This window comes from Phragmites australis, chromosome 22, assembly GCF_958298935.1.
Source record: "Phragmites australis chromosome 22, lpPhrAust1.1, whole genome shotgun sequence".
Lineage (NCBI taxonomy): Eukaryota > Viridiplantae > Streptophyta > Magnoliopsida > Poales > Poaceae > Phragmites > Phragmites australis.
In genome coordinates this window covers 1833949-1857131 of record NC_084942.1, presented here as the reverse complement: position 1 = coordinate 1857131, position 23183 = coordinate 1833949, and the positions used below count along the sequence as shown (strand labels likewise).

The following is a 23183-nucleotide window of genomic DNA, read 5'->3' as shown; positions in this document are numbered from 1 at the left end:
TCGGTAGTCAAGTATTCAAGGGCCAGCAACAAATAAAATCCAGTTAGGCCGGCGGTACTAAGGTTAGGCAGGGGACTCCGGATGCGGCCATCATGCAATGCGACATGCTGCATGGTGAGCGAAAGCAGTCTGTGATGCCTCCGGCCAGCGGAAATAAAGCTTCCCAGTCGGTTGGCTTCACAGTTGAGGCTTTGAGCACGCCATCCTCACCTTCCACTCCAAAGGGCCCAAGTGAAGTGCAGTTGGGGACTCCAGCCACTCCAACGGCAGCGGTCAAATCAAAAGGTGGCAGCCGTCGCAGCTCACGCCTCCAGGAATTGCTTGCTGAAAATGGTGTTCCGGCGGTAGACGTTGACTCCATGGCAAAGCAATGAACAGGGTGGAGAAAAAGAACCTTGACGCAGCGACCAAAACAAGCTCATCAATCTTCTCTCAATCACCAGGTATGCCACAAGCTAAATCCGCTATTTCATTTGCTTCTTTACCTAATGATAGATTTACTTCAAATTTAAGTAAATTAGGTGTATCTTTGGGTAGTTGTAGTAATGAAATAGCATTATCTATCGATGTTTTGAAACATGTTGAAGTAGACAGAATTAAGCTAGCACCTAATTTCAAAACAACGAATAATTTGCCAAATAATGGTTTCACAAAAGGGATGAATCCCTTTGACGGAAGTGATGACGAGGATACTAAACCTGATAGTGCTCTGCTCGCTCACTTGATTAAAGATATGTCGGAGGTTGATTGGGATGAGGCGGAGCTAGGCACAAAAATTTGTGACCTTATGGATACCGTTAGAAAATCTAAATCAGCCTCTAAGAAAAAAGGGCGAAAGGCCCCGAACAGTAACAAGAAAACCAACAAAAATGTTTCCCAATGAAAGGTATCTTCTGGAATAGCAGAGGTCTCTCCGACTTGGCTAAATTTCGGTATGTTGCTGATGGTATTAGGGAGCATAATTTGGATTTTGTGGCTTTATTAGAAACAGGGAAGAGAGATTTGTCAAAAAAGAATCAAGCTCGCCTTTCTGGTGGTGTTGATTTTGTTTGGCATTGTCTCCCTCCTCGTGGTTGGTCTAAAGGCATTCTCCTTGGGATTAATGCATCCACTCTAGATTTGACTCTGATTGCGGAAGGGATTTCGTCAAATTCCATCTAAGCAACAAGATTGACAAATTTAGATGGATCCTTATGGCGGTTTACGGACCGGCGCATGACGATTTTAAATCTAGCTTCCTTGCGGAGTTAGTGCGCGCCTGCAAGCAAAACCACCTCCCAACCCTGATTGGCGGCGACTTCAATATCCTGAGGAATAGTAGTGAGAAGAATAACAACAGATATAATGATCGATGGCCTTTTCTGTTCAATGCTGTCATTGATAGCTTTGATCTTAGAGAAATTGATTTAACAGGTCGACAATTCACTTGAGCGAATTCCCTTCCTAATCCGACTTATGAAAAGTTAGATAGAGTTCTTATGACTACAGAATGAGAATCTAAGTATTCGTTGGTCTCTGTACACGCTCTGAATAGAGGTGTTTCGGACCACGCGCCCCTTAAGTATTACAACCTTCTCTCCAGAAATTTCTCCAAAGTGTATTTCCTGCTCATGGTCCAGAAGAAACATTGGCAGCGTGAAACAAGATCCCTAAGGATGCAAGATTGCAAGGTATTTCTAGGAAAATATTCCACAAACTGCAGGTGCTCTGACCTGCATGATCGCAGCATCATGCAATTGTGACAATGAGTAGGTGATGCTACGATCAACTGCATCCGGAGATTCTGGAGGATGAGACCATATTTGCCGTCGGATATATACCAATGGAGCCACGGGTAAAGGAAGCTGGGCAACTGCTCATCATGTGCTAAGTGCAAACTCAGTCTCAAACATCACTGACTGTAGTACTATGAAAATCGTAAAATATATTTTTAAGAGAAAAAGGCAGTGGTGCTTCTAATTGTTCAAAGAAATACTGGACTATATATAATCAATAATTAACGATAATAACACCACTCGATCATTTCAAAGAGCGTCTAAAAAAATGACATATGTAACAGAAAAAGGAGCCCCTGCGACATTTAAACCTTGACTAACTGGAGTCAAGCGAAATAAAATCGACAGTGTGCAACTATTTTAACTTGTTCTTATATGCTTGCAGAAGGATAAGAAGAAAACCTTGCAGCATGCTTGCACTTAACAGCAGGATAACATTCTGCTTTCTGCAATTACCGTACCACACATCGTGCAATCTCTTGTCTCCCTTGCAGATCTTCATCCTTTTGTTATTGCTTCACATGTCTGCCACGAATATGAACTGATCCAGAGCCAGATCAAATGAAGTGAATGGTAAGGAGTAAGGATTCAGCAAGGCCTGCATCTTTTCTGCAGCACTGGGGTACCTTTGCTGGTAACTGGCACGATCTGCACTCTTTGCAATATAGATATTAGACAAGCTCAAAGATACCTAGGAATTTTGTGTTACATTAAACCTGATTCTATTTCAACCTTTATGGGGAAAATGAGAAATCTGTCGTAGGCATTACCCAATATACAGTTTTATATGAAATAGTTTCTGAGAACTTTATAAAGCAACTATCAAATGAAAAGGGAATATCCACGAAGCTGTATGCTTTGATCCGTACACACTTACTAGTTGGCAGATGTTCCAATGGATTCAGAATTTGCAATCAAAAGGTTGCACCTAACCAAATCCAATTTATAAAGCATGAAATGAAAAGTTTGTAATCGATGCAAGCAATCAACTCACCTTATTTGGGTCATTGAACTAATTTTCATCAACGGATTGCTGGATGTGAGAACAGTAAAGCAACCAGATGCAGGTCAGGAGGAATTCCATTGCTTTTACTCGCAGGAAGCTATTATCATTTATCAGTGCCTTGCCAGGTAACTACAGATGCTGCCAGTGAATCAAAGTAGCTGGAATTGATTGTAATTGGTGGATCACAGCACCACTTGATTCACAGAATAATTGTCTGCATCCAGTAACTAGGAGTAACATAATATTGCCACATGTTCAAGATTGCTTATTCAACCTAATTTTCTTTTGAATCACAGCAAGGTTTGTGCAGGAACTCCTCAGTAAAATGGTTCTTTCCATGTGAGTCACTTCCAATTTCAAGTTCCACTATGGAATTCGTAGTATCCAACTGGCGTGTGTTGTTCTGTGACTTATGACTGCTTCCCTGATCATACTCAGTAAACCAAATTGCACTTTCTGGTTCACCAACGTTACGACATCCAGACAAAATCAGATATAGCATTTTCCTTCGTACATTGTATACAGGGTTCGGCTCAATCAGACATCCTTTACTGTAACTCTCCCTCAGAAGGACTGTCTGTGTGCTTCCTTTGGTCGAGATGTAGAAAATGCCAGGGTACTTAAGAAGAAGTTCCCGCAAGTTTACCTCCATAGTGAACACTCTTCTGAAGTGTGACAATCTCTCAAGTGGTATCATCTTTTCTACTGTCAAGCTTAAAAGTTCATGGAGAATACCAACGATACGTTTCTCAAGCCGCTCCACATTGTGGATCGGATGCAAATCATTCTTCTCATAAGGTTTGGTGTAGGGAAGCCTCTGCCAGTTCTTGAGTTTTACTCTAAAACCTTTCTCAATCTTAAAGCCAGTAGGGAAGTTGATTGGGAAAGCATATTTTGTCTCTGATTCAGCCAGCCATTTTTCGGTGTACTCCTTTTCCCTCCATTCTTCAACCTTAGCTACAGCTAATTCTTCATCCCAAGAGACAAGTGACAGAGTATCAGGGGATTCAAGACATAAATCGTGCTGATGGTTTGGTAGTATAGAAGACCTGTAATCATCGGGCAACCCAAGTTCCCTTCTTATGAGCCATAATGCATGCATATTCAGAGTTCCCTTCGTCGAGATCATGAGAAGTTTCTTCAGCCGCTGAACTATGTCGGTCTCATTCTCCCTGATCACAGCATCTTCCTCTGCAATCAAGTCGACCATCTTTTGCGTGGTCTTACAGCAATGATTTTTCGTGACAGGGTGCATGTAAATATGAAAAATGTGGGGATATTTCTTGAGGAAAGCACCGATTTCAATGTTCATCCCAACCTCATGTCTCCACTTTGAAAGAAGTTGGAGAGATGCAAATCCGTTCCTCTGCTGAGATATGAAGTCATGTAAAGCCAAGGCCACCCTCAAGTTCTTCAGTTGAATGATGAGCTTGTCCAGCCTATGATCCCTTGTTCTGCCCTCCAGACGGGTTCTTGCTGAATCTACTGGCTTCTTCCACCTCCGCTGCACACCACAATTAAAAGGACCGTACTGAAATGTCTCACTGAGCACGTGCAGTCGCAGAGGGAGTGCATGCAGGATTCTTGGACCAAATATGATCGATGCCATTTGCTTGTATATTAGTAATCCAATCCCGAGAAAATTTAAAACTGCATTGAGAACGACACCTGCATCTCTAAAGTAATCGCAATCCGTTCAAGCTGCAAGGAAGGGGATTCAGCATTGTTAGTTTCATAGGTAACGAAATGTACAACATCAAATTGGCATGAATCATGAATGTCAGTTTCGTAAGAGTCAGTAAGTTAGTTAGAACAAAACATGACACGACGAAGTGGAGCAGCAAAAGAGAAGAGGACTCTCCCTGAATCGACAAGAAAGAGGACATAGAAAAGGAAGGGCATAAAAGTTGATGAAACCATCCATCTGTTGGAATAATGGGTTCCTTCATAGTCAGACGCAATCTGAGGTGCAGGAGTAACTGCCAGGACAGCAGCACAGCACAAGCAAGACACGGAGAAACCTGTAGTTACCTCGCAGGCATTTCATCGAGCACGGTGCGTGCAAAGCCAGGGCCCAGAGAGATGGGTTAAGAGAGCTCCGTAGCATTGTTGGTGGTAGACGGAGGAGGACGAGAGAGCTGCAGAGCTTAGGTGGCTGCAGTAGCTGCTAGCTGGTGAGGGCGAGGGCGAGGGCGAGGGCGAGGCAGGGGGGAGAGTGATGGGCGGGCGGGAAGAATCGGAATGAAACGGGTGTCGGCTGACCTTGGAGGCGGGGAGACCAAATGGAATGTTGACTACCTCTCGGTCGTTGGATTTAGCAGCCAGCAGCCATTTGTCCGTCCGTTACGATTTGGTGTTCCCCTCGCCGTCGACGATCCATCGCCGCTCTCTTTCCCCCCTCACCCCTCGGTTGATCCCGCCGCCGCGCTGCGCCGCTCTTTCCCAACGTTGTCTTGTATACTAGCTTCCAGCAACCAAGCAAATCGACGATGCCGCCCGAGCTTCCCGACGCCCGGCGCCGTAACCGTCTGCGATATCAGCCGCGACCTGGGTCTCGCCCAATCAATCTCTCCGTTTGAACTTCGCCTTTGTGCTTTGTGCTCAGTCGATTCGATCTGCCTTGGTCTCTCGCAGTTGCGGTGGATGCCCTGCTCGACGGCCGCGCCAAGTACACCTACGGCGATGTCCTCGTCGGTCAGGTCCCCAAAATCTCGCCTTTTCTGTTCATCTTTGAAGCGTACTGTGCTTATCTGACGAGGGATTTGAATTTGGGGTTTGGCACTTGCAGGGGATGGTCTTCAGCCCTATCCCTTTCCAGTCCGATGCTCTTCTCACCAACCGCGAGCCTCCTGCTGCTGAGAGCGCACCAGCAACTAGGGTCCTTGTAGAGCTCCTCGATCTGATTCTTACGTGGAATTGATTCTGTCTATAAATTGTTTGGTAATCTAACTGATTCCTGACTTTTTAAAGAGATGGAATTATCCTTTTTACCCCGGTTGACTCCTGATTTGTACCAGGCAATATTTATTGTCATGTTTTCTTTTACACTAATAAACTGTAATAACCATTATTTACTTAAGATTGCTATATAAACATAGTTCAAATGGTCAAAAGATAGCATTAATAGTATAGATATTACAACTAAATTGTCCAAAAGACACCGATCAATACAAGAAATTGTCATCTAGATAGAGTAATTGTTCTAGCGAGGTCACCACGGAACTTATCCATATCATTATCATTGGAATGTGAGGTAGACACATCCGTTGCATTTTGTTGATCTCTATGGTTATACAGGAATGACGTTGTTTAACAAGAGAAAACATGTTTCTCTTTTGCAGGTTATTTTTACTTGTACGTACTGGCTCTGTTCGTTGTCTGTACTACATTAGCAGGAGCATCGTGAAATGGCTACTATGGCATGTACACGACTGGAGCAGGCGGCTAGGGAGCTCCTTATCCTGTTTGTATAATAGTCTAGACTCCGCATAACCTTAGTAGAAGAGATGTGTTTTCATCTTATTAGATCATTCCATACATTTTTTTAAAACAAACCAGGCTGGAGAGCTGACGATTATATTGATAAAGCAGAAGGCCCAAACTGAGCAAAACAACGGCCCCAAAAGAGGTTAAGCGATGAAACAACAACTGCTAAAACTAAGGCAAATAAAAACAACGACGATGCTCACGACAGAGAAAAAAACAACAATGACGACGACTATCAACAATGGCCTGTTGGACAAAAGCCCCAACACGCTCTACACCACCTCAGTCACCGACGTGCCACCCCGAAGAGCACGGCTTCCCTTCACCGAACTGACCACCTCCATGCAGGATCAGTCGTCGTCAAGCCATCGTGCCCTGCAGGGCCACCATCACCGTAACCACCGAACACCGGCCGCCATCAACGTAGCACCAACTGACCACCATATCACCAAATTGTCGAGCACCAGACTAGCCGTCGCCGCAACGTCAAGCCGCCGCCGCCAGCAGCTCCAACACATCTTGACTCACGCTCGTAGTCATCGAAACCCCGGTCTTGACCGAGAGAAGAGGAAGCCGTCGCGAACCCAACCACACCACACCGAGCAAGTCGCCACTGTGCAGAACCCGATGCCTCAATGCCGCTATAGCACCGCATAGACCCACTGACCGAAGTAACACACCAGATCCGCTCACCTCCGAGGCTGCCTCAATCATCGCCTTGATTACAGCGCATGGGCATCGTCCCACACTCGCTGTTGGACACCACACTTCAGATTCGGTTTGCCTCGCTATTGGGGGTGCGCAGTCCAGCCCTGCAACCCGTGCAAATCCTCCTTCCGCGGAGCCGCCACCAAAATCACGACTGCATCACATGGACAAATGATTAGATGCTGCCAGCAACACCGACCCGGCTCCTTGGTGGCCTTCAACCTCGAAACTCCTTCTCAACGCATCCACCGCACCACCGAACCGCGCGCACACCTGCCAGATCCGGCCGTCGCCGAGCAGAACCGCCGTCGGGTCGGGCACCGAGCCGTCAGGCCACCCACCACACCGGGGTGGCGGTGAACTACCCCGTCAGGGTGCGCAGCCTCGGTGAAGTGGCGGCCGGCCTCATGATGATGCACCGTGGCATGCCCGCAGTGCCCATCCAGCCAAACCTCCACTCTAAAGCTGCCAGACGCCGTCCCTACCCAGGCCGCCAACGCGCTCCGCACAGCGCATGCCATGGGTGCCGACTGCGCCGTCCACGTCCTTGCCCTGCCATCAACGCGTCCACCTCTAAAAGGATCTAGTCGCCAGCTGTAAGATCTACTGCCCGTCTCTATTTGCCAACCGCCACCAGCTAGATCTGCCGCCCACGGTTGCATGTTGGCCGCCAGTGATTGGATCCGTCATCCACAACCGCCTGCTAGCCGCCACCTGTCGCATCCGCCACATACAGCTTGCTCCTGCACCAAGCGTGGCCACATGCTCCTCATCAACGAGCATCCCCAGAAGGGGGGAGGGGAGCCTCGCCATCACCGTCCTCGCCATTGTGCGGGCTTCTGGTAGCCGGCTCAGGTGGTGACGATCTAGGAGAGAGGGGTGAGAGAGGGTGGCAGCGCCGGGGCGTGGAGCCGCCCGAGTTGCCCCCTGGGAGTGACGTGGGGGCAAGATATATTGCCAGTGTTATTCCATATATTTTGTGTCTCATGTACTGAGTTCTTGTATCTTTGATAGTGGTTGTGTGCATCTTGGTTATGTAGAGGCCGAAAGTAACTCTTGTGCGGTTGTATCAGCTTGATGTAACAATGAGAGTTAATAAATCTCTCTTTTTTAAAAAAAAATAGGGACCCTTTTCCAGTGCATGCATGAAAGTAACAACAAACCATGTTGTCATGAATCAAAAGCACTTGTGCAACAAACTTATATGCATAAACGACATGGCTCCGGTAGTGACAGGGGAGTGCTTGAAGCTAGGTGCAATTTGGGGCAGCAACCTTATCTGGTGCCCAGAATTAGGATCAGCCCATGTCAGAGATCACGAACAATGCTGCCAACCATTTTCTGTTCTTTGCAGAGCATATGTGTGTGCATGGATGTCTGTATCCTCTTGTCTAAAAGCGCTGCCTGCACTGATCGACAATGCCTTGTCAAGAAAAAGCATGATTTCAGAACCTAACTTACCTCCCCATGAGCTGTGCAGGAAATAGATCTGTTGGTAACTGGCTGTGATTTGGAGCTTACCGTAGAGTTTCATTTCCTCTTGTAGCGGAGAGCAAAAATTGTATTTCCGGTAAGCTCCCCATGAGAGCAAAGTAGCGGAAGAAGAGCTTGCGCATGTCCTTGTAGGTTTATTTGGTTCCTGATAGTATGCCAAATGATGGGTCGTGTCCCTGGTGATAAAGGTTAGCTTATCTCCTGATTGTCTATTATATATGCTTATACGGAATTATGCTGACTAATGAAACTCTACGTCTTTAACATTACAGACTTAATAAAGGAGTATGATGTTCTATTGAAGGGTCGATTTAACTAATGAAACTGGCATACCCAGAGAATGGTAAGTTATGGGAAAAAGAGCTGAAAGTGACACAGGAGTAACAAGTTTTCTCTTTCCTATGGCAAAAAAATTGAAGATGACAAAGTAGATGTCATTTGAAAAGTGGTCATTCATAAGGATGGCAAATACTTAATTTCCCCAGAGGATATAGACATCCATGCAGATGCATATGCTCAGCAAAGAAGCTGCTTCTGCATAATTTTGTATTAACCCTAAATCATATACCATGCTTCTGCACTAAAAAAAAAACCCGTCTATTCTTATATAAAATTTGCTATCTCCAGTGTGGAATGCAAATTTTATATAAAAAAACACCTTCTTACACATCCAGGTAGAGAGAAATATTTCTCACACTCTGGTTGGTTGACATATATTTCTCAACCTCAAAGTATCTCTACACCAAACACATCATTTCTTGCTCTTTTAGTGGGCGAGAAATATGAATCGCCTGTTGAACGGATGATATTTATTTCTCGCCCGTTCAATGGGCAAGAAGAGTCTATTTTTGTAAACTTCTACTAATTTTGATAATAAAAAAATTGAAATAAACCTCCCTAAAGGGATCCTGTCAACACGGAAGAAAATTCTATGAGACCCTTCACTGAAAGAATCATATGAGACTCTGATCCATGCCGTCCTTTCTTGATCCGATAACTGTCACGTGCAACTGAGAGAAAGGAGAGGAGCATATGGCATGTATAAGAGGAGATCTTTCTGTGAGACCGGATCTCATAGAATTTCCTTCCTGTCAACCCAACCCGCGAATGAAAAAGAAAAACAAAATAGCCAGATAGGCCGAATCAGGAAACAAAGCCAACTATATATCTTTTGTAAACTTCTGTCATGAAGTGATATATTGATTTGGCCGAATACATTCCTTGTCGTGTAAGAGCCCATTTACCAACATCTCTCTTCCGAAACAGTAACCTGATCAAGAAGTTCACCCCATCTTGCCGCTTCAGTTCCATATGTTCTCTTGAATACAATTCAAATTTCATTCCTTGATTTATATAACTCTGGCTCACCGTAACATCTGCATCTCAGGCTATTTGGAAAAAAGGAAGAGGGAATTGACATCTGAGAGGCACAAACCAAATAATCAAGTGTTGTTATTGTTAGTCCTGAGATCGAAGAAGCATTTTAGTTTTGTGGCAGGCAGGGATGAGCTGATCGAGTGTTCACATTTAGCATTTGTTGTTCGTCCTTACTTCTTGTCCTCTTGCATTGCCACGTATTTACGTACCTCATTGGGAATGGACTTGCTATGATTAGTAACAAGAGCTAGGCAAATATCGCAGACGGGTGAGAAAGATGTGCATGTGGTGAGCATTGGGCACTCGAAGGCTTAAAAGACAGCAATAGTACGAGAAGAGGAGACACTAATACATTCATACATGGGCTCCAAAGCCATATATCCCTGCTTCATCATTCACGTACACTAATATTATAAGGAGTCTAACGTGGCTATGTTTGGAGTGATATGAAGAATACTGGATATAACAAATTAATGTGACATGAAGGAACACTAGATGCAACAGGTTCATGAACATTCACTGTCTCGGGCAGCAGCTTCATCAATATGCACTGGTGTGTGCTTAAACACATGAGGCTTCTTTGTCGTCTGGTTATTGTTCCTTCATGTCAAACGGTCATTTACTGACTCTTCACCTTTTCTAATCTTATGCATGAAACGGAGCACTGTTGCGGCCATGAAGAAACACTGGATGTCGCTAATAATTTCAAATGACCTTCATCCAGACCATACAAAACATATCAAATGGAGTAACTAAAATAGACCAATATAGATACGCTCGGAGGCCGCCGAGACGGTGCGGCCTAATACTTCTAATATATATGGCCAATTAATTTTACAAAGGAAATACTAGTTGAATCAAAAAACAATAACACAAGGATTGATTGTGGTTACACGCAACACAATTAGTTGTATCATATCGCTTGTGTGCTTTTGTTCTACCATTGCATTGCACTGCATGCTCAGACAGAGACAGAGAGCATAGATTGTGCCTGACATTCGGGCTCTCCCACTGCGGCTCCAGCCTCGGCTGCAACCCTCCTTTGCTCTGCTCTGCTAGTCCCCCCTCCCACCGCTTCCATTTTCGCAGCATCACGCATGCCATGGCCTACTTAAAGCATTACATCGTCCTTCCCGAACTCACACTTCCACAGCATCACACGCTTGGGCGCACTTTCCACAGGTGACACACCTTCGCTTCTCAAATCTTTTCTCTTCACATTGTAGCTGGTAGTTTTAATTTCTAATGAAATATTAACCTAACTATCCTTGTTATTTTCTCCTCTATTTTATGCTCTTTACCTATTCAGTTGATTCAGTGGCAGATCCAGAGCAAAAAATTAAGAGCTCTCACTCTTCTTCTTCGTTTTCCCCTCCTCCTTTTCTCTGCTTCTTCCTCCTCCTCCTCCTTCTCTTCTTCTTCCTCTTCTATACCCATAAATTGAGGAAGGGATTTGGAGGGCTCCCAGGTGTGCCCGAGGGTAGGGGGCTTGAGCCCCCCCCCCCCCCCGCGCGGATCCACCGCTAAGTTGATTGATTTATCTTCTGTTTGTTGCTGTTTTACCCTCTTCAAATTGTTGCATTTTCCTTCTGTTTATTGTTGTTTTATGTATGCAATTGATCTTCTAACTAAATTATCTTATGTTTGTTGTTGTTGTTGCAACAGCCAAGCCCCTCCGGCCACCTTTCACTCCCTCCCACCCCCTCTCACGTCCTTCCCTTCTTCCCTCCCCTTCGAGGCTTCAACTCTAGCCTAGCAGTGGGGATGTCAGTTTCTCTCCCACCAAGTGGCCGTGACACCCGGGCCCCACCCACCTCTCTCACCACCGACCGCCCGCAAACACGAAGAGCAGACAAGCAGAGCAGGGATGTTTTGAGGCATGTTGTTGCGTTCTTCAACAACGTAAGCAAGCATCCCCCTCCATGCATCATCCACCAAGCTAGTTCTTCTACTTAATTAACGCTAATACAATCTATGTGTAAAACCAGGGAGCTTCATTGTGGTGGCCAGGCAAGTGCGCTCTACACTATGTAAAATAGGAAAGATGGATTTTGGTTATGGCTTGTGCGCTGAACAATGGTTGCATGCCTCCTCCTTATATAGAATGATGTACAACAGATTATAGGTGGCAATCCCTATATCAAAGGGATGGTTGTTACCATATATACAAGATATTCTATCTATACAATGGATCCTATATATGAAGATGACATTCTATTAATAGCCCCCCTCAACCACAACTCTTGGAGATTGAGATTGCGCTTGAATTCCTCTTGTTGCGGCACTTGCAATGGTTTGGTGAAACCATCTGCCACTTGATCTCGTGAAGGGATGAATTGTATATCAAGAACCTTACGTGCAACATGATCTCAAACAAAGTGAAAGTCTACTTCAATATGCTTAGTCCTGGCATGGAACACAGGGCTTGCCAACAGGTACATAGCACCAAGGTTGTCACACCATAACCATTCTGTCTGAGACTAAAAAAATGCCAAGCTCACCAAGTACTGATTGCACCCAAATAATTTTTCCTGTAGTATTAGCAGGGGCCTTATATTCTGCCTCAGTACTTGAGCGAGAGACTGTTGCCTACTTGCGAGCACTCCACGAGATGAAATTGGATCCAGAAAATACTGCAAAGTCACCTGTAGACTTTTGATCATCCGAGCATCCAATCAACATCAGAGAAGGCACTCACCAAGGTGGAAGATGACTTGCGAATTTTCATACTAGTCGTTGCAATGTGATGAAGATAGCGAAGTATCAGTTTCACCGCCATCCAGTGCACGCTAGTAGGAGCATGCTAGAATTGACACACCTTGTTAATAGAGTAAGCAATGTTGATCCGAGTAAGCACAAATACTGAAGAGTACCAACAGTGCTTCTATACTCAGTCGCCTCATCTGGAGTCAACTATTTGCCAACCGAGATGTAGAGCTTCTCAGCAGTGGATATTGGAGTAGAGGCCCCTTTACAAGATGACATTGCCCTCCCTAAAGGGATCCTGTCAACACAACCCGCGAATGAAAAAGAAAAACAAAATAGCCAGATAGGCTGAATCAGGAAACAAAGCCAACTATATATCTTCTGTAAACTTCTAACATGAAGTGATATATTGATTTGGCCGAATACATTCCTTGCTGTGTAAGAGCCCATTTACCAACATCTCTCTCTTCCGAAAGAGCAACCTGATCAAGAAGTTCACCCCATCTTGCCGCTTCAGTTCCATATGTTCTCCTGAATACAATTCAAATTCCATTCCTTGATTTATATAACTCTGGCTCACCGTAACATCTGCATCTCGGTCTATTTGGAAAAAAAGGAAGAGGGAATTGACATCTGAGAGGCACAAACCAAATAATCAAGTGTTGTTATTGTTAGTCCTGAGATTGAAGAAGCATTTTAGTTTTGTGGAAGGCAGGGATGAGTTGATCGAGTGTTCACATTTAGCATTTGTTGTTCGTCCTTACTTCTTGTCCTCTTGCATTGCTACGTATTTATGTACCTCATTGGGAATGGACTTGCTATGATTAGTAACAAGAGCTGACAAAAATCGCAGAGGGGTGAGAAAGACGTGCATGTGCTGAGCATTGGGCACTCGAAGGCTTAAAAGACAGTAGTAGTACGAGGAGAGGAGACGCTGACACATTCATACATGGGCTCCAAAGCCATGTATCCCTGCTCCATCATTCTCTACATATGTATGGCCAATTAATATTTTCTCTTCCAATTGTATTTCTTGGCTTAATTAGCGTTTTATCGGAATGCAGCTGTGTGCATGTGGCTTCCAAACAAGTGTATTACCGTGCCTTCTTCTGCTCCTTCCTTCTGTTCTCTGTGAGCTGCAAAAGCCTGGCTGCAGAATTGGAGTCAATTCAGACAGCACTACTGGAGGTTGATAATTCTTAGAGGCTTGCTAGAAAGATCCCTGAAACATTATTTGGACTATTCTTTGAGGTGAGATCTTGCTTCTTTAATTTCCAGTCAGTTCATCCTTGTATTCTCTGGCGATCTGGCATCTGTATTTGTTCCAAAAGAAATTTGTGCTTCTGTACCGTCTCGTGGATTCATCTCCTTACATCAGTTCTATAGGCGTTGGAAATTCAAGTCCCAACGAACATACAAGTTAGTGAATCTAGGAGATAAAATTAGTTTGTCATCTTTTTATATTTTGCAATTACAAGAAAAAACTAGATTGTTATCTGAGGTTTGTTCTCCTGAATACAATTCAAATTCCATTCCTTGATTTATATAACTCTGGCCCACCGTAACATCTGCATATCGGGCTATTTGGAAAAAAGGAAGAGGGAATTGACATCCGAGAGGCACAAACCAGATAATCAAGTGTTGTTATTGTTAGTCATGAGATTGAAGAAGCATTTTAGTTTTGTGGCAGGCAGGGATGAGCTGATCGAGTTCATATTTAGTATTTGCTGTTCGTCCTTACTTCTTGTCCTCTTGCATTGCTACGTATTTATATACCTCATTGGGAATGGACTTGCTATGATTAGTAACAAGAGCTTGACAAAAATCGCAGAGGGGTGAGAAAGACGTGCATGTGCTAAGCAGGGGCATGACGTCCTATTTCCTGATGGTCACTCGAAGGCTTAAAAGACGACAGTAGTACGAGGAGAGGAGACACCGATGCATTCATACATGGGCTCCAAAGCCATGTATCCCTGCTTCATCATTCACGTACACTAATATTATAAGTAGTCTAACATGGCTATAATCGGAGTGATATGAAGGAGTACTGGATATAACAAATTAATGTGACATGAAGGAACATTGGATGCAACAGGTTCATGAACACTCACTGTCTCGGGCAGCAGCTTCATCAATATGCACTGGCGTGTGCGTGAACACATGAGGCTTCTTTGTCGTCTGGTTATTGTTCCTTCATATCAAACGGTCACTTACTGACTATTCACCTTTTCTAATGTTGTGCATGAAACGGAGCACTGTCTCGGTCATGAAGGAACACTGTATATCGCTAATCATTCTGAATGACCTTCATCCAGACCACACAAAATATATCAAACGGAGCAACTAAAATAGACTAACGTAGATACGCTCGGAGGTCGCCAAGATGGTGCGGCCTAATACTTCTAATATGTATGGACAATTAATTTTACAAAGGAAATACTAGTTGAATCAGAAAACAATAACACAAGGATTGATTGTGGTTACACGCAACGCAATTAGTTGTATCATATCACCTGTGTGCTTTTGTTCTACCATTGCATTGCACTGCATGCTGAGACTGAGACAGAGAGCATAGATCATCCCTGACATCCGGGCCCTCCCATTGCGGCTCCAGCCCTCCTTTGCTCTGCTCTGCTAGTCCCCCCCTCCCACTACTTCCATTTTCGCAGCATCACGCATGCCATGGCCTACTTAAAGCATTACATCGTCCTTCCCAAGCTCATACTTCCACAACATCACACGCTTGAGCGCACTTTTCACAGGTGACATACCTTCGCTTCTCAAATCTTTTCTCTTCACATTGTAGCTGGTAGTTTTAATTTCTAATGAAATATTAACCTAACTATCTTTGTTATTTTCTCCTCTGTTTTATGCTCTTTACCTATTCAGTTGATTAAGTGGCAGATCTAGAGCAAAAAATTAAGAGTTCTTACTCTTCTTCTTCCTTTTCCCCTCCTCCTTTTCTCTTCATCTTCCTCCTCGTCCTTCTCTTATTCTTCCTCTTCCATACCCATAAATTGAGGAAGGGATTTGGAGGGCTCCCAAGTGTGCCCGAGGGTAGGGGGCTTGTGCCCCCCTGGATCCACCGCTAAGTTGATTGATTTATCTTATGTTTGTTACTATTTTACCCTCTTCAAATTGTTGCATTTTCCTTTTGTTTGTTGTTGTTTTATGTATGCGATTGATCTTCTAACTAAATTATCTTATGTTTGTTGCTGTTGTTGCAACAGCCAAGCCCCTCCGGCCACCTTTCACTCCCTCCCACCCCCTCTCACGTCCTTCCCTTCTTCAATTTTACAAATGAAATACTACTTGAATCAGAAAACAATAACACAAGGATTGATTGTGGTTACATGCAGCGCAATTAGTTGGATCATATCGCATGTGTGCTTTTGTTCTACCATTGCATTGCATGCTCAGACAGAGACAGAGAGCATAGATCGTCCCTGACATCCGGGCACTCTGCAGTGCACTCATTAACTACGGTGACATTTCCATGTTCATGTCCATTTTCTCGCATGGTTCAGAAAAAAGAAAGACTGAATTCCTTTTAGTGGGTGTTTTCTCCTATGTCCATTTTCGTATGGCTCAGCAAAAAGATTGAATTCCTTTTCGTGGGTGTTTTATCCTAGGTCAACTCTTATTTCAATTTTTCTTACTTTCATGAATACCAGTTATGAAATTTTATCTGCCATTACTTATTGGAGCAAGAAGCAATCAAGTATCCAAGTTGTTCCTTTCGTCTGCATGACAGTTTTTTTGGTTAACACTTGTTTTAATTCTCACCGCATGGTAACAAAAATCTTAATATTCCATATTGTCCTATATCTATTCATGATAACTAGATCAGTGAATATTCTAGGAGATCAACCATGCTGGAGCTGGCGGAATATGGGCAGAGCTAGTTAGCAACAGAGGTACTATTGTTACTGTTAGCTTTTATATACGCATCTGGGAAAAATGCTCTGACAAGTAACTGGATGCAGTTGATCAGGTTGTTTACTTTATTGTTCTACGAGAATGATAGATAGCTCCAAAATCTAGGCAATGAAACTGCACCTTCTGCTTTTCACACTTTAGTGCGAAAACCTGAAACCTTAGCAAGACATATCCAAAATGTCCCTTATAGCAGTGGTTCAACTTCATACAGGCCAAATAGTTTAATGAGCCAAAATAAGAGAGTAAATTGACCCTTTTGTTCAAGTGAAACATACAACATGTCCTATATAAGGACAATTCTAGAAAAAAGTTCTGTTAACGGTGTTATTTATCCTCATTTCTATATGCTGCTTGTTGGTTAACTCAGTTCTGTTGCTTAGATAATTCTGTGCATTGTTACATAACTAAATACACTGAAGTTCAGTATTAAACCGTAGATCAACGAAAGAAAAGCATTCAACCTTTTTCTTTTGTAACTGCCGTTAACATTTGAAGTTTAGCTTTAACTGACTGCTGCAGAATTTGTTCTTTTATAACATTATTGGAAATTTGTAACTGTCATTAGGTTTCGAAGCTGGAGGGCCCCACACCCCTTCAAACATATACCCATGGAACATCATTGGAGATGAATCTTCCATATATGTGACGACTGATCGTGTCTCCTGTTTCACTAGAAATATTGTTGCTCTAAGAATGGAGGTTCTCTGTGGTAAGTGTCCAGCTGGTGGTGTTGGCATTTTCAATCCGGGATTCTGGGGCATGGTATGAATTCATCCTAATACATAACTGAACTGGCATATCAGCATGGAAATATAAGTCTAAATAAAAGAATATTTTATAAGTCACTACAGTGTTGTTACTTATAAAAAAATGTTTTTCTTTTTCTATAGGTGAAACTAACAACATAGCGATCTAACTGTTTGGTTTATATTCATGTTGATTCTTTTGTGAGTAGTGTCAGCTTTCCACGAGCCTATCTAATGGATGCGCCTCACTTCCTTTGAACTTCTGCTATGATTTTTCTCCAAACCATTTCTGCTTTTCCCTTCTGGTTGTATGAAGATCTTGACCATTTGATTTTCTAGAACATAGAAGAAGGAACAACCTATAACCTAGTCATGTACATCAGATCACCAGAATCTGTGGAGTTGACAGCTTCACTTACATGTTCAAGACCTTCAGGTGCATTGCAAAACCTGGCATCGGCTTCTATACAGTATGTATCTTTTCCGTGACATGGATATTATTTTTTAATCTGTTCTTTTTCTTCGCTAACTGATATAATTGCATATTGCACTGTTGCAGAGACATTGATATGTCAAATTGGACAAAGGTAGACCTACAATTATTAGCTCAAGGAACATGCAGAACTTCAAACTTGATCTAACAACTTCCAGAAGGGGAGTAATATGGTTTGATCAAGTGTCACTCATGCCTTCAGATACATACAAGGTGCGTTGCATTTTTATCCTTTATCTCACTTTTGGCTATTTGCAAGCAGAGAGGTATTGTGGCATAGCTCATGAAGATCCAAGAAGGAAGTATATTACCATGAACTGTAAGAAAAGATACAAGCTTGCACTGTTGGTTAATTAGCAGGCATATATTCAATGGGCATCCTTTTCATATTATGTGCGCCGCCAGAATTATTCAATCATAATCGATAATCAATTATCACCAAAATGTTGGTCCAAGTGTTCACTTTGCTAACCAATTAGATCAAATCAGATAAATTATATTCATTTTTATAGAAATTAGAAATAAATTTAATATTCCTTTTCTAACGCCAGGCCATGCTTACTACAACGCTGACATGAGTTGCTAATTGCATTTTGTTCTACACATACAGGGCCACGGTTTTCGCAAGGAACTCATATCCATGTTTTTGGATTTAAAACCACGGTTCCTACGATTTCCTGGTACTTTCTGCGTTTTCTGAAAACCAACTTTCTACTTTGCATTCCTTTGCATTAGGAGTAGGCAGAAACTAGAATACAGGAAAATGAAATGAAACATGCTTTGATCATACAACTATACTAGGTTTGTCAAATAAATTACTAGTGACACACCTAGCACAATATAATAGAAACGTACGCTGTATTATTCTCTGTGCTGAAAAGCTTATGTTTAAACCAATCCTTCAATTGCTCCTGTATATTCTTTAGAACACATAACACTCACCAGGCTTACAGATACTTTCATGGTTGGAGATGCACCTAGTATTCTAGCATACATCAAGTTAGTTGACCAAACTGAGAAATTACCCAGTGTTGTAGCATGTATCATCGCAGGAATGCAACATTTTTTTAACACAGGAAAACAACACTACCTACACCTTTAAGGAACAAAGTAAACTATTTTGAGTACACATTCTTGCTACTTTAGTGTCAGATACCAACACATTTGAAGGGAACTCTTGATTTATTACTGCTACAGTATAACACACAAACATTTAAGACTCTCGAGAAAATTTCCAAAGCTTATGGTGAGTTAATCTGGAATAGCATGTTAAAAGTTTGTAGTAAGTTAATCTAAAATGCCTGTATTTTCATATGGTTACCATGATGCATTTTTTAAAGAAAATCTTGACAGAGATGAGTTGCAGCAACCAACGTTCTAACAATTCTCCAATGGTACAAATTGAGTTGCAATATTTGTGCATCTTTTTGATAGGGGGTTGCTTTGTTGAAGGCAACTTGTTAAGAAATGCTTTCAGATGGAAGGAAACTATTGGTCCATGGGAAGAGAGACCTGGACACTATGGAGATGTTTGGAATTACTGGACCGATGATGGCCTTGGATATTATGAGTTTCTCCAGGTAAATGTTGATTAATGTCATCTGAGTTTGCCTCTTTTGGTTTCACCACAACTGATCATATGTCTAATTCAAAATGTTTAACAAAAGCTTGCAGAAGACCTGGGAGCTGCCCCTACCTGGGTCTTCAATGCTGGTAAATATTATTTGTTTTTATTATTTCTTTAATCATCAATAGCATATTAAGGTCTTGGAGTTACTATTTTGGATTTTAGGAATTAGCCACAGTGAGGGAGTTGACACCACTATTATTGCACCCTTTGTCAAGGTATTTTTTGAACTCCCAAGATCTTTTGTTCTTTGCTTGATGTAACACAATTTTTTCTTCTTCAATGAACAAAAGCAGTTGTTGGGCTTTAACCTGGTACGTAAGAATATCATTGGTAATTGTCGACCATTGCATTAATTTGTTTTTGGAGTTTGTATAAGATTAAGCCCATAGCTTAGTTTCTCCCTGGAACATTTTTTATCGGCATGTTTAGTGCAGGTAAGCTTGGTGATCTTGTCAAAAGGAAAACCCTATGATGACTAATTTCTAGAATCTGAATGACACGACCACATATAATGTGTATGCTTGAGCAAATGTCTCAAAGCACTCATACTCTGTTAATATTTTGATAAGGGATGTGGTTGGCATAATTCTTTACTTTGCCATCCTCAAGAACACGCACTAACCTATGATGAAGCCAAACTAGCGTGTTGATCTTTAAAGAAGAAAAAAAGACAACCAAATAAGAATTGGCTAGTCCTATGCTAATGTTCTTAAAAAAGTTATGCCTTCATAATAATTTCTTAATAAGAATTGGCTAGTCCTATGCTAATGTTCTTAAAAAAGTTATTTTTTCTCATAGTCATAGCAAATACCACCAAGCCAATGTGCATTTCTTAATAATTTTAAATTCACTATTTCTCAATATAATTTATTTTTCCTGCTATAGGATGTATTGGATAGTCTTGAATTTGCAAGGGGGGGGGGGGGGTGCAGAATCAACATGGGGATCTGTCAGAGCTGCAATGGGGCATCCAGAACGTTTCCCACTGAAGTATGTTGCGATTGGGAATGAAGATTGTTTGCAGGAATTTTACCCAGGTAAAGTTTGATTAATTAACATATACTAGTTATAAACGACTTATTTTTTTGCCGATACCATAGACATTGTCTTAGAAGCATCATTAACATAGGCGTTTATATTTATCTAAGGATTGAACTGATGTCATGGCCAAGTGTAATTAACACAATCCAACACTCATTTCTGTTAATCTAAAAACCATTTTTTGCTTCATCATTCCCCCTTCTTTCATCTATTTCCTGTTATTACTTAGTGGAATCGACTTAATCCTGGCGATACATGTTTGCATTCCAGTAAAGTACAATATAGGCATTATGGAGCAATAAACAATGAAAACAATACCGTAAAAAAATTAGCTGTTCAGTTTACAAGGTTCCTTAGGGTCCATTAGTTTTGTATATGAATGAAGCTATATTTGATCATAACTTATAGATTTACAGTAGCCTCACCAATTTCTCTGAAGTAGTAGTGAGCTTCCCAAGAATATCCACTATTTTTTTTTTTAGAAAGGACGGCAGGAGGTCTGCCGATTTTATTAGACTAGGAGTAAAAGAAGGTTTACAAAGGAAAAGCGAGACAACTTAGTGCCAGAAAAAGGAAGGACCAGTTCCGGCAAAAGGAAACTAAAAACAACCACGCAACAGCCAACTAAAGGGAATATCCACTATGCACATGATGTTCTTTAATTCCACTGGACAGGAAACTACCTCAAATTTTACAATGCTATAAGAGAGGCCTATCCAGACATTCAAATTATTTCAAACTGTGATGACTCGTCTAAGCCACTTGAACTTCCTGAAGATCTGTATGATGTCCACGTAAGCTTACTGCTTCCGAGTCTGCCATTTTCTACATGTTTAAGTTGTGTTTGACTTCAAAACAGAGTTTTTCTTGCTGTACTTTTATTGACTGAGTTCTAAACATATAACCTTTTTCCAGGTTTATACTAATGCTACTGATCTTTTCCTCATGAAAAATAAGTTTGACAGGACATCACGTACAGGGCCTAAGGTATACTCTAGTCTTTATGGTTTCTATGATGTGGTTTTTTTGGTCACAGATGCCATTAGAAAGTCTTATAAAGGCTGTATCTTTCATGGTTCAAGCTTACTAACTTTTATAAGACATTGTTTCTTCCATCTCGTTCTGTAATTGAGACTGAAATCTTTGTTTATTGAAATACATTAGAAGTTCAGTCGATCTTATCATATAGATACACAATTTTCCATTAATGAATGATGTGGTGACTATCTTCTCTATACTACATTTTTGAGCGGATGAGTTTAACTATCACGTAGTGTAAACACTATTCATCAGACCTCAAGAAACACTGTTAGATGTTAGATAGGCAGGAAGTAAACTGACTATGATGTTCATATTCCAGGTGTTTGTTAGTGAATATGCTGTTAATAAAGCAAAGGATGCTGGTAGAGGAAGCCTCCTTGCTTCACTGGCAGAGGCTGCTTTTCTTACTGGATTAGAAAACAATAGGTGAGCTCCCTCATTCATCCTTGTCATGGGGTCTGGAGGAATATCATACAGTTGTCTATTGTCACTGGATCAAGCACGAGTGTTTTGTGGATATGTTGACATTGTCTTTGATAACTGTGACCTCGTTTTGGGGGAAAAACATGTTCAGAGATTACAAGAAAACATGTAATTATTAAATGACAACTACTGGATAACTATTGAACACTACTGAGACGGAACCTAATCGGCCGTGGTCGTTTTTCCCTATTAAGGTGCATCAGTGCGCCCGGGCCTTTTTCTCCATGGCGGTTTTCTCTGAGGTGGGAGATGGTGCAAGTACTTTGTTTTGGATTGATAAATGGCTCCATGGGCAAAGTATTATTGAGATTGCACCTCGTTTATTTGCTTTGGTGTCTAAGAGAAGAGCAAATAAATGTACTGTTCTTGAGGCCCTCACCGATCAAAAATGGATTGCTGACATTCAAGGGGCTCTTTCCGTCGGCGTTATTGCTGAATTTCTGGATCTCTCGGCCATCCTTTCTGAGGTAATGCTGCAGCCAGGGATGGATGATTCTCATATCTGGCGGTTCTCAACTTCTAGAGAGTATTCAGCTAAATCGGCTTATGAGAACCTTTTCCAGGGTGCTATTTCTTTCAGACCTTCGGAGAGGATCTGGAGATCTTGGGCACCGGGCAAATGTAAATTTTTCATATGGTTGGTTGTGCATAACAAGTGCTGGACTGCTGATCGTCTTGCAAGGCGAGGTCTGCCGCACCCTGCTTGTTGTTCGCACTGCGATCAAGCCGATAAGACTATCCTTCACTTACTCGTCACTTGTGTTTTTGCTCAGCAATTTTGGTTCAGTCTTCTTCAGCGGGTTGGCCTTCAGGCTCTTTCTCCTTTGGTTGAGGAAACCTCCTTCGACGATTGGTGGACTAGAGCTATTGACATGGTGGATACACAAGTACGAAAAGGACTTAACTCTCTCATCATCTTGGGGGTTTGGTCAATTTGGAACCATCGCAACCGCTGTGTCTTTGATGGAGCCCCACCAAACCTAGCTGGAGTTTTGTTGCTCGCTAGTGAGGAGTTGCAGTTTTGGGATATGGCTGGGGCTCGTGCACTCTCGTACCTAGCTGCCCTTGCTCCAGTAGAGGAGCATTTTTAATTTGAGGTTGTTCTTTTTTAATTTTAGGGGCGCACATGTAATTTTTTTAAATTTTTTGGTGTTTCGGGTGTGTGTTGTAAGGGGTCCTACCCTCTTTCTCCTTCTTTAATATAATGATACGCAGCTCTCCTGCGTATTCGAGAAAAAAAATACTATTGAGCGAGCGG

At 42.3% G+C, this 23183-nt stretch overlaps 2 protein-coding genes and 1 pseudogene across 7 annotated transcripts; 2 read left to right on the top strand and 1 right to left on the bottom strand.

Annotated features, from left to right (window-relative positions):
* Window positions 1-1959: 1959 nt before the first annotated feature.
* Window positions 1960-5657, bottom strand: LOC133905452 (protein ROOT PRIMORDIUM DEFECTIVE 1-like). Of its 3 annotated transcripts, none has more exons than XR_009907610.1 (3): window positions 4813-5657; window positions 2770-4482; window positions 1960-2423 (listed from the first exon to the last, which is right to left on the bottom strand). XR_009907610.1 is itself a non-coding variant. In XM_062347235.1 (2 exons), exon 2 carries the CDS (start codon window positions 4388-4390, stop codon window positions 3056-3058), a length of 1335 nt encoding a protein of 444 aa, XP_062203219.1. In that variant the 5' UTR covers window positions 4391-4482; window positions 4813-5657; the 3' UTR covers window positions 1960-3055. The 3 variants fall into 3 exon arrangements, 1 of the variants encoding a protein (XP_062203219.1); XR_009907611.1 differs by having other exon boundaries at window positions 5044-5181; XM_062347235.1 differs by having other exon boundaries at window positions 1960-4482.
* On the top strand, window positions 5023-5793 carry LOC133905453 (uncharacterized). Of its 4 annotated transcripts, none has more exons than XM_062347238.1 (3): window positions 5023-5332; window positions 5416-5480; window positions 5570-5793. In XM_062347238.1, exons 1-3 carry the CDS (start codon window positions 5023-5025, stop codon window positions 5699-5701), a joined length of 507 nt encoding a protein of 168 aa, XP_062203222.1. In that variant the 3' UTR covers window positions 5702-5793. The 4 variants fall into 4 exon arrangements, with proteins under 4 accessions (XP_062203222.1, XP_062203223.1, XP_062203220.1 ...); XM_062347239.1 differs by having other exon boundaries at window positions 5416-5475; window positions 5570-5738; XM_062347236.1 differs by having other exon boundaries at window positions 5023-5475.
* A 5817-nt stretch (window positions 5794-11610) lies between these two features.
* Window positions 11611-21872, top strand: LOC133905359 (alpha-L-arabinofuranosidase 2-like; annotated as a pseudogene).
* Window positions 21873-23183: the final 1311 nt, after the last annotated feature.